The sequence below is a fragment of the Paramacrobiotus metropolitanus genome, unplaced genomic scaffold, assembly GCF_019649055.1.
Source record: "Paramacrobiotus metropolitanus isolate TYO unplaced genomic scaffold, Prichtersi_v1.0 Parri_scaffold0000049, whole genome shotgun sequence".
Classification (NCBI taxonomy): Eukaryota; Metazoa; Tardigrada; class Eutardigrada; order Parachela; family Macrobiotidae; genus Paramacrobiotus; species Paramacrobiotus metropolitanus.
The window spans coordinates 665465-678994 of NW_026570269.1; the positions used below are offsets into that span (position 1 = coordinate 665465).

Sequence of the window (13530 nt, forward strand, 5' to 3'; positions counted from 1 at the left end):
GGCGGAGTCGCACTATGTCTACGGCATTTGTAGTACACATAGAAATACTTCTATGTATCTGTAAACTCGTATTATTAAACAGTAAGAAAGATAGAAAATACTTCAAATAATACGAAGTATATGTATACGAGAGCTTGCCACAAGGAGCTTGATGGAAGTACGCAATACGCATACTCTTGGCTCTACTTCTTGAAGGTCCCGAGTTTGGGAACGTTAATATTATTTTGTTTTTTTGTATGATTATTGATGTGTGCACAAACCACCAAAGTGCAAAACGTTTGTCCTGCATTCATCTCATTTCCTCGTGCTGAGCTGTTTGAACATCAGCTGATCCAACCGATACCTCTCGAATATCGTTTCAGCAGTACGATCCCTGTTATAATACTCTCGTTATGCGTCTACAGACAATGAAACACTGGGAAATAACCTACCGCTTCAGTTTTTCCTCTCCTCTGCTTCGCGACTGTTTATTTCCTTACGAGTTTGTTGAACCTGGGGTTGTGAGTGGTAGCGCCGAAGCCAGAGTGGTGCACCGTTTTTTACTTTGTTTTACACGAATTTCTGAATTGAATTTGGACACTTTTTGTTTTATTTTCCAAGGCTCGTTTTTTAGGATTAAAATTGTGAATACTTTTTTAATTTTTTTAGGTTTTACATCATCACTAATTTTGATTCGACCAGATCTGGAAAGGTAAGAAAGCAACAGAGACTACGAGTCAACCGCCTTTGCCCAATCCTTGCAGAGACAATCACCATGCACTCTTTAGTCTTTTAGTTCATTTGTTGCACCGTTTCTCGCAGCAACGTTTTTTTCTCCTGAATTTTATTCGTATTAATACTTTGTATTTCCCTGATGTCGATGTCGTTCAGTTTTGGGTGGCTTTTGTAGGTTCATTTTTATGATGTAAGAGCGTATTTCGGACTGCTGTGTCGTATACACGGTACGCTTCTGCTTGTTATAATCGTGTTTTGGCTTCACTCGGAACTTGACGTGTAGATTGTTGCGGTAAATGCGTACGGCAGTACAGGCTGTCGATGTTGTCAGCCAGTTTGTTTTTAGTTACGATAAGTTATTACTTATTCGTTTCTTAATTTTTCAGTTTATATTTTACATTTTAGGTTTTCGATCTGAATTTGCCAACTTCAGGTTAGGAACTAGGAAGATTTTGTTTTTTCATTATCTTTGTAGTAATGTACCCAACCGGGTCTTCCATTCAGCCAGTTAGTAATAGTATGGAACAGCGCCTTGCCGAAATGTATCCCTGGGTGAACCAGCAGGAAACTCCGATTCCTGTGGGTTGGAGTACCAAAGACAGGCACACGTACATAACCATCGTCGGAGCCAATGGATTACGGTTGCAGTACAAGGGTATGTGAAAAAATGATGAAACGGCTTATGGTTTCAAAGCAGTTATGCAGTATTTTAAATCTTCTCACTGGCTGTACTGTGTACTTATTGTCACGCACGTGAAGCCTGATTTTTACTCTTTTGGTTTGTCTGCTATTGATCCTTACTTCATGATCATATTTATCAGGGTATTACATTTTGTAGTTTTTGATGAATCTAATTGTTTTCTTGTTACTTCGCTTGAGAAACATACGGTCGAAAATAATCAAAAGTCGCTTTATTTAAGCCTTTGGTGCTGCGACACGACAGGACGAATCGATATTGATTTCTTCCGTTGTTTGTCATCACTCACAGGTCCGGGAAAGTCACAAAAAGACGCTTCTGCTATCCGCGCCACTCACCCGATTCCCGCATCCTGTGGCCTGTTTTATTTCGAAGTGAAGGTGATCAGCAAGGGCAAAGAAGGCTATATTGGCGTGGGTTTGTGTTTGGAAGATGTTAATCTCAATCGTCTGCCCGGCTGGGATAAAGGCTCTTTTGGTTATCACGGCGATGATGGACACTCATTCTGGAGCTCCGGTACGGGACGCTCGTACGGACCCACGTTCACTACCAATGATGTCATTGGCTGCGGAGTGGATTTGGTGAACAATTCGTGCTTCTACACCAAGAACGGACTCATGCTGGGAGTGGCCTTTGAAAACTTGCCATCCAATTTGTACCCTTGTGTTGGACTACAGTCGGTGGGAGAAAACGTGGAGACGAATTTCGGTCAGACGGAATTTATGTTTGACTTGACGGATCTGCGGAAGGTACTGAATGTCAACCGTTTCTGATTAAGAACGGAATCTTTAGCTTTTTGCCTTAGAAATTTGGAGTGCTGGTGTATCACAGTTTTTCTTAAATCTTTCGTACTCGTAGTAATGGCTCATTTTAAACTTACTTTATCCATTCGAATATCACTGTATATTTCGTTGTAATTTGTTTGCAGGAACTGAGAAAACAGTCTCGCGATATGATCGCCAAATACCATCCTAAATTGACACGTGGTGAATGGGAACAGGCCATGCAGAGGTCGGTTGATGATGGTCTAATTTTTTTATGGTCGAAGCATGATGTTATAATTATTCTTATCTATCTGATTATATAAATGATCAGCACAGTACCATGCGTAATGCAATTTTGAAGACTGATTAAGAAATTACAGCAGATATTGGTGTATTTTCAGGATCGTTTCGGATTATCTGGTGCATAACGGGTATTATTCCGCCGCTGAATCCTTCGCCAAATCTACCGGTATCGAAATTAAGGAACAGATAACCTCCATGTCGAACCGGCAGACTATCCAAAAACTGATTCTGGATGGCAAGATCAGTGAGGCCATTGCCCTGACGCAGGATCTCTATCCCGGCCTGTTGGAAAAGAATCCCAATTTGCTCTTCCGATTGAAAGTTCGCCAGTTTATTGAAATGGTTACCGGATGCGATCCGGGGCATGCGTCTGATTCGGTGACGTCCACCCACAGCAGTGGACTGTCTAAATCCCTGCGGCACAGCCGGACACCCAGTCCCAATCCCCGAGACATCCATCGGAAGCACGATCACTCGAACGGATCTGTCAAGGAAGAGCGACCCAATGGCCTGGGGGTGGTGTACGATAATCTAATGGAGACAGAGATTGTTTCCGAAGATGGATCTTTGGACAATGATATGGATGTGGATTGTTTGACGAGCAATGGTTTGTACGGTGTTGTCATTAAGTGCAACCGCCATGAGCATTATGACATGTGCAATAATTCTCAGGGGCAAGTGATTACCATGTGAATGGTGCTACGCAAAGCAACGGTACGCCACAAGCCATGGATTTCGAAGACGAAGACGAGGAAAATCGCGTTCCTGTGGGTAATCCTATTCTCCTTACCAGGATCCTCACTTTCGGCAAGCAGCTGCAAGAATTCTACACTGATATGCGAATGGACCAAGGCAGAGACAGCGAAAACCAAAAATTACTATCGGTTAGCTTTAGCGCGTTTAAAATGGACAATGCGGACTTAGTTTAGCACATTGTTTATTCTGGGTTTTGTTGCACAGGATGCGTTTAGCTTTATCGCATACGAAGACCCATGGAAGTCACCTAATCGTCATATGTTGGAACAGCTGCAGAGGGAACCGGTTTGTGCCGCACTGAACAGCGCCATTTTAGGTACTGTACGTATGTGGTTAACAGTGAACACGGAAGCTTTTAATAGCGAATTGATTACGCAATGTCGCTAGCAGCTTGACTTACATTCATTCGCGCTCTAACTGCCGTTTGAACGGTGCGCTTAGTATGCAGTACAGTTTATTGTCAAGTGTTGCATGGTAAAATATTAGATACTTGCGTCGTGATGCCGTGCGTTGGAAACATACAGTATTGTAGATGCTACAAATTGTGAATTGTCGGCTTTGCTTTAGTAACTTGTTAATTTTGTTATAGTTTTGCTTTTGCGCGTAATACATTGAGCAGTATGTACCGATGAGGCCAAAAGGGCTCTAATTTGGTTGTTTTATGTTTTGAATCTTTATAGAAAACTTTTTTTCGTAGCTCGTGCGGTAAGCAGTAAGCAAGATGCAGAAGCTAATCAATAATTTCAATAGAATTATTGAAAATCTCAATAATTTAACGCTCAATTATGATCTCGAGAACAGACGCCTCATTGCCCCGCGGAATCTCCGGCGACAGGCGTTGAATTGTTTACGTTGCACTTTTTCGGAGTATATCTGTAAAAACGATGTTTTATAAAAAATAATGTTAGGTTATATTCAGCCATGCTTCTCAATACTGTTTGAAATAATGTGATGTTTTCCTCCAATCGAAACTTCCTTTTTTCGACAGGTGCTGATCGGCAGTCATCTCACCCTGCCTTGAAGATTATTGTTGCCCATTTGAAACGCCTGTTCCCGCTGATGGCCAAAAAGGGCAGCGGTGCTATTGCCTTTACCAATGTCTTTGAACTGCTGCGATCTCTAGAAACCCCACAGCCGGCTCTGACAGGCAGCGGTTCCGGACCTTCCGGTCGAAGTTATTCGAGTTATGCGTCAGCTAGATTGCTGCCCATGTCGACTGATGCCAACATCACTCTATGAGAAAAGCCGTGTAGAATGGTTCTAGCAAGTTCTTGATGGTTTTATTACATGTATGATCATTATCAGCCGGTTTATTACACGACAATTAGGCTCTGTATCATGGCGGTTATGGTAGGTGTTTAATGTCTGGATACGGGATTTCTTGTTTTTCTTTTTTATTTTTGATGGTTCTTTGTTTTTAAATGCTTGTGGATGTGATTGTGGAGTAACACGGCTTGGATCTGTTTTGTGGGTTGCTGGCAAGTGGCAACGGATATTGGAGTCAATGGAGTGGATGCAGATCTTGCGGTTATGAATAATATGAAAAGCATAAATCAACAGATGCCTGTTCAAATCGCATGAAATTTCTGATTAGACTTAGCACCAGCATAAAAGTACAGTACAGTATTAATTTTCCACCTTTGACATGGAACACAGTCACGACGTTTCCCTTTTACAACACTTTGGAGTCAGTTTGGACATATCCGAAATAAAGCAAAATCGGTTTACTCGGCAACACAAAACCATCGGTATTTTAAACAATCACAACAGAAACAGAAGAAAAGCTTAGTTCAGTTGAAACAATGCAAGTTTACTACGACTTCTGGTCAGCAGAAGCTTTAACAAGGTCGTTACGCTCAGTACTGTCGTCGTTTTCAGCATCGCCCAAATCATCGTCAGAATGATAAAAAGCTGTTTTTTATAGTCCACTGAATTAACTTTACGTGTCTTCTTCACATAATCCCAGGAAGCGCAGTCATTACCATGGTCTTTCACACTGATGCCGGTTTTCAGCAGATTATCACGCAGTTCATCGCAATACTTGAGAAGATTCCCACCCGAGATCTCGCCTTTTTTCCCCGTCGAGCCTCTCCCCGGACGGCACTGCGAAATCGTATTACATCGTCCATTAGCTTGGCCACATCAAGATCCAGTGCACTGCGAACGGATCCAAAGTCACTGGCTCCACCTGCATCCACAATCATGTTAAACAGATTGGCCCGGATCGGCATCGTAACACCGAGATTCAACAGGAACTTGTTCAGATAGTTGGCCACGGCGGGGACAGCGCCGGACAGTGGCATGGCTTTGTCCAGTCGAGAGATCTTTGGTCGTTCCGGGTTCAGTATTATCGGATAAACCTGATCCACCAATTCCGAGAGAGCCTGCATGGCTTCCGGTACGTCAAAATCGTTGAATAAATGGAAGGAAACTCTCTCTTGCACTTCCGTCAGCTTTGCAAACATGGCTCTATCATCAATTTCACCCACCAGATGATCGAATACGCCCAAATGGTAAAAATCAGCGTTATTCAGAAATGTCATCCAACGAGCATATGTGCTTATAGCCGCCTTCGTAGACTTCTCCGAAAACCGACAGTTTGATCTGGAATATACATTGCCAACCCAAAATGTAATTTCGAGAGGCCCACGTAAGCAATAAGCTTTATTAAGCGTTCGCTGTTTCTAATGGCGCAATTACAAACAAGAACAATTGACTAATTGCGATAGTGCACTGTAACAGCAAGAACTTTTACCGTTTTACGGTACTTACCTGTAATGATGCTGCATACAGAATATTCTGAAAGCCTGTGGGTCGTCGCTTGCCAAGAAGTCTTTAATGGTGACATAGTTCTTCAAACTTTTGGACATCTTCGTATCATCGTCTAAAACCACATGACCTGTGTGCATCCAGTGGCTAACCCAGCGATCCACATCATGGAACGCGCAGCACTGGATCTCCTCGTTTTCATGGTGAGGAAACGTAAGATCCATTCCTCCCGAATGAAGGTCAATCTACCAAAAAGTTCTTTAAGAATTTTTACCTCCACAAACGCACGATAGTTACTTAAGTGCTACTTTACAACGACTGAACAGTTAAAAAGAAAAACTGCAGTATGCAGTTATAAAAAAATTATGACCCAAGTTACGCCTTCTTTTGTTTTGAAGGAAGATTAGGACGATAGCGTGATAAGCAGGACTTAAAAACGAAAAGTATACGAATATAAAGTGATACAGTTCATAGAGCGATGCCGGTATAAATCCATGAAATGTTCCAAGTAAAGGGTAAATATTACCCTATGCACTACAAATGCACAGCGGAATTTTCAAGTAAGTAACTAACTGTAAGTACCTTACTACCGAGGAAATGAGATGCCAGTGTAGAACATTCAATGTGCCAGCCCGGTCGGCCTGGGATAGGTGAGAACGGGACGGGCCAACTAGGCTCATTCGACTTGGCGCCTTTCCACAAGGCGAAATCAGCCGGAGAGCGCTTTTTTAGTGGACATTTCATCCGGTCGCATAAAGGAGGGATCTAATGTTTGACGAAATTTCCCACCTCTTCCGTATGCTTTAGCGTCGAAATATACACTCCCTGTAACAACAAGATAATTTACAAAACATAATTTACCGGCGCTCCGAATCAATGTAAGGCCCACAAGAAGTGAATTATTATCATTATTTACTGCACCACAAATTAACACTAAGGCGTACCGTCGTCCACAACGTAAGCTAACCCCTTTTTAAGCAGATCCTCGACGAACAAAATGATCTGTGGCATGTGGCGCGTAACATCGGCGACAATCGTGGGATCCATGATGCCCAGTGAACGCATGTCGTCAAAGAACTCCCTTTCATACTTGTTGGCCACACTTAACCAGTCAGACTTAGCCTAAAAAGGCTGAAATCCATGAAAACGAGGTTAATCATTAAAAAACGAAAGTATAAGGCAAACACTCAAACATTCAGTAAAGTAACTACGAAGTATTCGACGCGTGTGTAATCTTGCCGTAGACGCTTAATATACAGTTTTCTGTTATACTTCAAATTTTATGGAAGTTAATATTACTAATTTAAGGGAAAATAACTTTAACAGTTTAAAACTATGCCACTGTGGTCTGCACAGTAAACTGTAAGGAGTGACAATGAGTGTACCTGGTCGGAGCGTTCAGTGCTCAAAGCTTCGCTTCCTTGCCGCTGCCCCTTCATCGCTTGCGCTCGTTGTATGATTTTATCGTCGATATTCGTAATGTTCATCATGAAGACAACATTATATCCGCCGAACTGCTGTAGGATCCTTCGGATGATGTCGAACTGGACGTAAGTGTAAGCATGTCCCATATGAGCGCTGTCGTACACCGTTGGTCCGCAGCAATACCAAGTCAAATTCGGACTGTGTGTAGGAGTAACGGTCTCCAGTTTCCCCGTCATGGAATTTTTCACCTTGAACGGAACGGGACCACATCTCGGGGCCAGAAGGCTGAACGATCGCCGGATAAGATATGAATCCAACAATAATTTGCTTAAGATACTCATAGTATAGACCGGTAACCAATGCCAAATTCCACGAAAGGCCGGAAAGAAGCAAATCAGCCAAAAACTGCGCACTGATGGAATTTGGCGGTATTAATAAGCAGCAGCAAGAATACCTTCCATCGCATTCAGCGCGCAGGTTGTGCGCTTATCAAGAACCCACACGCTGACTCAAATTATCGTCTTTAACGTCGCTTGTTTATGAATAATTACTGTATGAATAACTTCATAAAATTTCATACTGCGTTGCAAAAAAAGGCAAAGATAGTACTGGAAGTAAAAAAAAGTGTGCCTGACAATGAGGCCCTGGCACTGCCTGCCATTCGGGATGTTTACGGTTACTGACAAGTGACAGAAATATTTCACTCAGCTGACTGGATTAATTTCGATATTAGACTGTCCGACGGCGGTAAGCATTGCATTTCTGATAATGCTGAAGCGACCGCCTAGTGATACGCTGCCAGCCCCGTGAAAACTAAGTTGCGTAAGCAACTCTAGTCGTCGTAAGCGGGCGGTGCTGTTATTGTACTTCTGTCGTCACTGGCAACCGCCATTGCGCGTAGGCTAGGCATTAGGTACAGTATCTCTGCTTCTGGTTGCTCTTCGGAGATTGAAACCGTCAGATCTTCATTCTTCAGTTGTTTTTTACTTTTTAGGAGCCACTTTATTTTGATCTTCGGCATCCCATGTTTTGCTCCTGTGACTTGTCAAACTCTTAAGCGATTCTTATCGTGACAGTTAGCACGAGTACGTACGTACAAATACTTGGTAGACCTGATTTGAATTTGATTACAATGGCACCTGGAATTCTTGCACCTGCAAGGATCTTGTGTTGTGGTAAGCGCTCTTCCTTCGTCGCCGTATAACTTACGATTACATTTAAAATTAGTAGCGAACCCTGGAACTACTTCTAGGACCGTTTCGGGTCCAGTAGAAGACGCGGGTTGCGTGAATTAATCCAATGTGTGCTTTCTAGAACATGGATTAAATGCTGTGCGATCGTTTTCGGCGTCAGCGATGCTCCAGCGGAACAGAGTATTGTCAAAAGGAAAACCTATGTACATTCACAAATGGCGCGAAGAGTAAGCAGTTTTTGCAAATTTCAGCCTTGTCAGATCCCGTATGCATTATGAATGTAGCGTAGTCGGCTGCAATTATTATTCGATTTGTATCATTATTACCGCCGGCTGGCTTTATGGAGTTTCCAATTGCATTTGCATTTTCAGTCGGGACATTCCCCGAACAGGTACGGAGTATGGTCCTCTGACTGATCTACCCGATTTTCGATTCCTCGACGGCAGCCCTGCTCCATTATCTCGCGGTCAGCATGCTCGCCTTTTAAAATCGGAGGAATATGCACAGCGCAGCATCTTTTTAACGAAAGAGATCGACTCAGCCGTCGCAACGCATGCCGAAATGGAACAACAACGGCAAGCAGAGCGGGATGCCATTATTCAGAATAAACTTAGAGCCAAAAGCGAACAAGTACGCAACATGTTTGCTCCTTTACGTAAAAAAATTTTGAAGAACGATCCACAATATTCCGCCGAAAGATGACGGATTTTTTGGTTTGATTTACGGGATCGTTACTTCGTTAACTTTTAGAGAATCTTGTTTTTCATGTTTGTGTTACAGGGGTGCTACTCCAAGTTCGGGCAGTTTGGTAAAATAAATTATAAAGAATTCCAGTTGGTCTTTTCGTTTCTTGTTTTGCACTTTTCGAGTGCAACTTTTTATGGCAAATTTAACATTACTAAAATCGGATCCCTTAAATCTGTCAGGAACGAGTTGTGCGCTTAATAAGGGGGAGGGGCAGTGGGCGTTTTAGGATGGTTATAACATCCTTCATAAAAAATTCCCCAAACGATATTTTTGCACGGAATTTTTTGGAAACGTTCGAGTGGCCCAAAAGGTCTCTGTTTTGGGTTACGAAAAGATTCTCGCATCATCGGTGGTTGAGATTACCTCGAAACAACTTGTAACTCCCATAGGCTTGTATGTTATAACATACCTACCGAAAGATGGGGTTGCCTAGCACAGAGGCGTAAGTAACGTCGAGCTGATATATTTCGCGGATGGAACATGGTCCACATTAAACGATTTTAATGTTTCAATAAATATCTACTGCGTGGGTCGGGAGAGGAAAGCACCGGATAATTGGAAGGCAAAGCTAACAAAGCGACAGGAAAAAAAAGTGATGGTTGCCGTGAGATTGTTAAACCAGCTTGTCTCTGGCTTACTGGGGGCACTGAAACGTTTAAACTGTCACTCAGTATCCTACAGATGAGACTTCATAAAAAATTGTCGTCGAAAACTTCACTAGGTTGCAGGACAAGCGTGTACAAAGGGTCACTCTCCACTTTAACTATGCCCACAGTTATATCCCAAAGGTCACGTAGGTTTGATTGGAATCGAACGCCTAGGATACAGTTCGCAAGAGCCTTAAATGACGAACACGTCAGACTTATTTAGTTTAAATAAAGACGTCAGTGCAATTTTTAAGCGATTTATGATTCGGAGGAAGGCTCCCAAGGTACATGAGTCGAACACCATTTTGAAACTGGTCTGCTCTAGTTTCGGATGCACTGCAATTCGAAACACGATCTCAGCGTAAGCAGCGATAGCCCAAAAGATAGTAGATACATACGGCAATACTACAAAAATGTAATGAGTTAGCCATTAGTAGTTGGTGACTTGTGGCAGGTTTTGGAAAAAGGTGCCCGAACTTAGCGTAGCACCCCTTTATTATTATTCAGCATTAAATTAGTGGACAATATACGGCGTTAAAACAAATTAAAAGCATGCGTTTGTAAGTGAGTACCATAAACCCTGAGCAAACCATAACCACAAAATTAAATTCTTTGAAAACTAACTGACAACTTTGCAACATTCAACCAATCAAAAACGCTGCACGGAAAGCGTGGGATGAAAATCCCATTGAAAGACCCTGAGATAAAAAGGACGGTTTCAGCTTCCGATCACGAGTTTTCGAAACACTATTGACCGCCGTGTCCAGCCGGTCGAGATGCCACTGCATCATTCAGATCAATCTCTTCCAAACCATCCCATTCATCCTGTTCGTACGTAGTGGTCAGCAATGCAGCGGTTACCGCTGTGTTCGCCACATCGTTCTCCATTGTGTGACTATTAATTACTGCATCCAGATGAGCCAACTTCCGATTCTGGTCGATAAGTTTCAGTACAACGTGGAACACCACGCCGCCCATACAGATTACCAAACCCACAAAATTCATAGGACTTATCTTGTCACCATTGTACTGATATGCAAGAGCAAACTGCAGAATTTCCTAAAAACAGAACACAAAGTCAGTAAGCACAGAGCAGATTACCGGAAGGTAAACTGTTTGTCAACAGACAACAATGTACCTTTGTTATACCAGATACACTCAGAGTTATGGAAGAGGTATGAGTTAACAGCACGTATTCGCTGACTTCCATAAGAAATCCCGCAACACCGCCACCGGCGGTCAGCAGAAGCGTCCGGATTGTCTCATCCCGATTATGAAAGGCCTGGGCTTCCAGAACAGTTTTTCCTGTGGAAAAAAAATAACAAACTGGAAACCATATCCAACTTTTACTTGTTTTATCAGCAAAATTACTGCTGATTCTGGATACGGATGTGCTACGTCAAATGTATTGAACTGGATATCCTATCATAACCTATCCCGTACCTTACCGCTTTTGACTTTATGTACATGTACAAGTACTCGTATGCCTATTTGCTGTATTGCTTGCAAATTACAAGCATAACCACGTTCGGTAGACTGACTACTCGAGTACGTACTTTAAATGGCAATAATAAGCCAAAAAAAATACTTCTGTATATGCAGATCGTTCCCGTACGTAGTGCTGTACTTCAACACTAGCGAAGGCTAAATCTAAGAAGTAAAAGTGCGCCGCACCTTCAAAAATCACAGCAAAAGGCAGCAATGACAGGAACATCCACGGCTGGATATGGAAAATCATATCAATAGGATTGCTCAAGTTATAATCCTTCTTCTGAGTTAATACTTGGGACAGCGTCCACCTAATTCCAGATAATACTGAGGCTCCCATTACCAAAGAAAATCCGAAAAGATTGAACTGGGTAGATTCAAACGTGAAGAGAAACAGGCCGCAGGATATTAGTATAACGACACCCAGTAAGGACCATTTCTGCAAATTGAATGAAATAATACGCACGTCAGGTCTTGTGAATTAACAAAATTGTTATAGAAAACTTTCACACAGACAGCACTTACAAATTTTTCCAGTCTGAGAACCAACGCAAAAATCAAAATAAAAACAATGGTGGACGATTTGGTCATCGTGTACCTGCGTATCAGAAAAATTATTAAAGTGAGGTTCCAACAGAATACGATAAACAGACCCACAATGAGATTGTAATGAAGACAAGACTCCAATTTGATAATCCAATATCCAATGCCGCTGCGACTCCGGGAGGCCCCATCCGTGTAATAAATGTCCCGCAAGGCATGCATGGCCGTTTCGCGCCTGATGAAAGGCACCACAAGCCGCGAACCAGCGCGGCTAACACGAATTTGATAGCAAAATGCCCAGTTACTATCGACAGGGGAAATTCAAAAATCTGAAACAAAAAAATTTCCTACAACACTAACAACAGATATACACTGTACAGCATAATGAATTCTGCGCAACAGCTTTCCGAGTTGATGTCAATTAAAAAGTAAAACTGCTCCGCTTCAAAATAGGTCTATCTCTCGTTTCAATAATTTGCAGCATCTAAAAATTATTACCGATTTGTTACTAAACGGCAAAGATTTTCCTACCTGAATAAATTTTTTCTGGTAAAATGTCAAACCGATGGAGAAGATATAATAGAGTAAAATGAGAAGAACAGTTTTAATGGCGTAAATCAGGAACCATTTGGAAAAGATGCCTTCTCTGCGAAGATCATCCACCGCGGATGTCGTAACAGACAGCCTTCTCAAAGGATCATGGAGCGATTTCGCCTTGGACGGCATGACAGTCAGCGTGATTCCCACAGGTGTGCTCGTATTGCAGGAACCGAACAGGTTCCTGAATGTCTTTACTAGCTTATCACGACGTTTGCGAGCATACGCCAGCATGCGCTTCTGGACCATGCTGCAGTAAGCAGTTCACAGAGTCCGCACGGACGTTCGACGAATTCCGATGGACCCCAAGTAATCAGGAAGATAGAGGGTTTCGCAGATAGCCATCAAGACCAGCCATCCGAAAACGGGTGCAAATTGATCCACCAAACGACAAATTAGAGATTAAAATCACCTATGATAATATGGTAAATCTGGATTGGAAAACAATAAAGTGTTTCTCAGTGCGTGGTGTTTTCGAAACTGGTCCTTATTTCGGCAATTGTAGCTCCATCGATAAAATCGGAACAGTTGAAGTAACAATTATCGAGGACAAACCAGGCAGGGGCGCACAGTCAGCAACGGAAATGCAAAAAATTACAGCTTTTAATAATACATTCATTACACTGGGGTGATAAACAAGGCTGGTTGACATGTGAGTCAGCCTCCAAGCAAACAGACACACTATATTCACAAACAAAAACTGCAGTTTCTGTTTTTCGCAAACACGATGGACTGCATCAATACAGTGCTAATAATTACACGGTGTCACCAGACCGTAAAAATAAAAAATTAAAAGTTTTACACTTTTAATTTTTAGTCTTTAATTTAAAACACTAAAAATACTTTGTGCCATTATGCGGCGTATGCCGCGACTCTTTGTATTACTG

General features: G+C 42.3%; 4 protein-coding genes across 10 annotated transcripts; 2 read left to right on the top strand and 2 right to left on the bottom strand.

The window, feature by feature from the left end:
* The first annotated feature begins 217 nt into the window (after nt 1-217).
* LOC129591852 (ran-binding protein 9-like) lies at nt 218-4801 on the top strand. Of its 7 annotated transcripts, XM_055487697.1 has the most exons (10): nt 218-691; nt 890-941; nt 1120-1147; nt 1219-1369; nt 1703-2160; nt 2340-2422; nt 2577-3085; nt 3151-3362; nt 3439-3550; nt 4223-4801. In XM_055487697.1, exons 4-10 carry the CDS (start codon nt 1234-1236, stop codon nt 4471-4473), a joined length of 1761 nt encoding a protein of 586 aa, XP_055343672.1. In that variant the 5' UTR covers nt 218-691; nt 890-941; nt 1120-1147; nt 1219-1233; the 3' UTR covers nt 4474-4801. The 7 variants fall into 7 exon arrangements, with proteins under 7 accessions (XP_055343672.1, XP_055343671.1, XP_055343673.1 ...); XM_055487696.1 differs by lacking the exon at nt 1120-1147 and having other exon boundaries at nt 890-904; nt 1190-1369; XM_055487698.1 differs by lacking the exon at nt 890-941.
* LOC129591851 (probable cysteine--tRNA ligase, mitochondrial) lies at nt 4801-8102 on the bottom strand. Its single transcript, XM_055487689.1, is given in 7 exon segments — nt 4801-5286; nt 5289-5838; nt 6007-6248; nt 6586-6729; nt 6731-6828; nt 6948-7125; nt 7389-8102. Coding segments are annotated over 7 exon segments (1860 nt in total). The 5' UTR covers nt 7770-8102; the 3' UTR covers nt 4801-5019.
* Nucleotides 8103-8392: 290 nt separating this feature from the next.
* On the top strand, nt 8393-9458 carry LOC129591890 (39S ribosomal protein L52, mitochondrial-like). The gene is made up of 3 exons (XM_055487744.1): nt 8393-8603; nt 8743-8848; nt 8993-9458. The coding sequence occupies exons 1-3, from the start codon at nt 8561-8563 to the stop codon at nt 9321-9323; spliced, it is 480 nt and encodes a 159-aa protein (XP_055343719.1). The 5' UTR covers nt 8393-8560; the 3' UTR covers nt 9324-9458.
* Nucleotides 9459-10470: 1012 nt separating this feature from the next.
* On the bottom strand, nt 10471-13476 carry LOC129591889 (solute carrier family 35 member C2-like). The gene is made up of 6 exons (XM_055487743.1): nt 12578-13476; nt 12161-12375; nt 12029-12101; nt 11690-11942; nt 11154-11320; nt 10471-11074 (listed from the first exon to the last, which is right to left on the bottom strand). The coding sequence occupies exons 1-6, from the start codon at nt 12890-12892 to the stop codon at nt 10763-10765; spliced, it is 1335 nt and encodes a 444-aa protein (XP_055343718.1). The 5' UTR covers nt 12893-13476; the 3' UTR covers nt 10471-10762.
* Nucleotides 13477-13530: the final 54 nt, after the last annotated feature.

Excerpts from the sequence above, each read along its gene's own strand:
- LOC129591852 (XM_055487696.1), top strand. The coding sequence starts at position 1,192 with ATGTACCCAACCGGGTCTTCCATTCAGCCAGTTAGTAATAGTATGGAA. Across the intron at positions 1,370-1,702 it reads ATTACGGTTGCAGTACAAGG|GTCCGGGAAAGTCACAAAAA; the intron begins GTATGTGAAAAA and ends CATCACTCACAG. Across the intron at positions 3,551-4,222 it reads ACTGAACAGCGCCATTTTAG|GTGCTGATCGGCAGTCATCT; the intron begins GTACTGTACGTA and ends TTTTTTCGACAG.
- LOC129591889 (XM_055487743.1), bottom strand. The coding sequence starts at position 12,892 with ATGGTCCAGAAGCGCATGCTGGCGTATGCTCGCAAACGTCGTGATAAG. Across the intron at positions 12,376-12,577 it reads ACCAGAAAAAATTTATTCAG|ATTTTTGAATTTCCCCTGTC; the intron begins GTAGGAAAATCT and ends TTTTTGTTTCAG. Across the intron at positions 12,102-12,160 it reads GTCTTCATTACAATCTCATT|GTACACGATGACCAAATCGT; the intron begins GTGGGTCTGTTT and ends TCTGATACGCAG.
- LOC129591890 (XM_055487744.1), top strand. The coding sequence starts at position 8,561 with ATGGCACCTGGAATTCTTGCACCTGCAAGGATCTTGTGTTGTG. Across the intron at positions 8,604-8,742 it reads TGCAAGGATCTTGTGTTGTG|AACATGGATTAAATGCTGTG; the intron begins GTAAGCGCTCTT and ends TGTGCTTTCTAG. Across the intron at positions 8,849-8,992 it reads ATTCACAAATGGCGCGAAGA|TCGGGACATTCCCCGAACAG; the intron begins GTAAGCAGTTTT and ends TTGCATTTTCAG.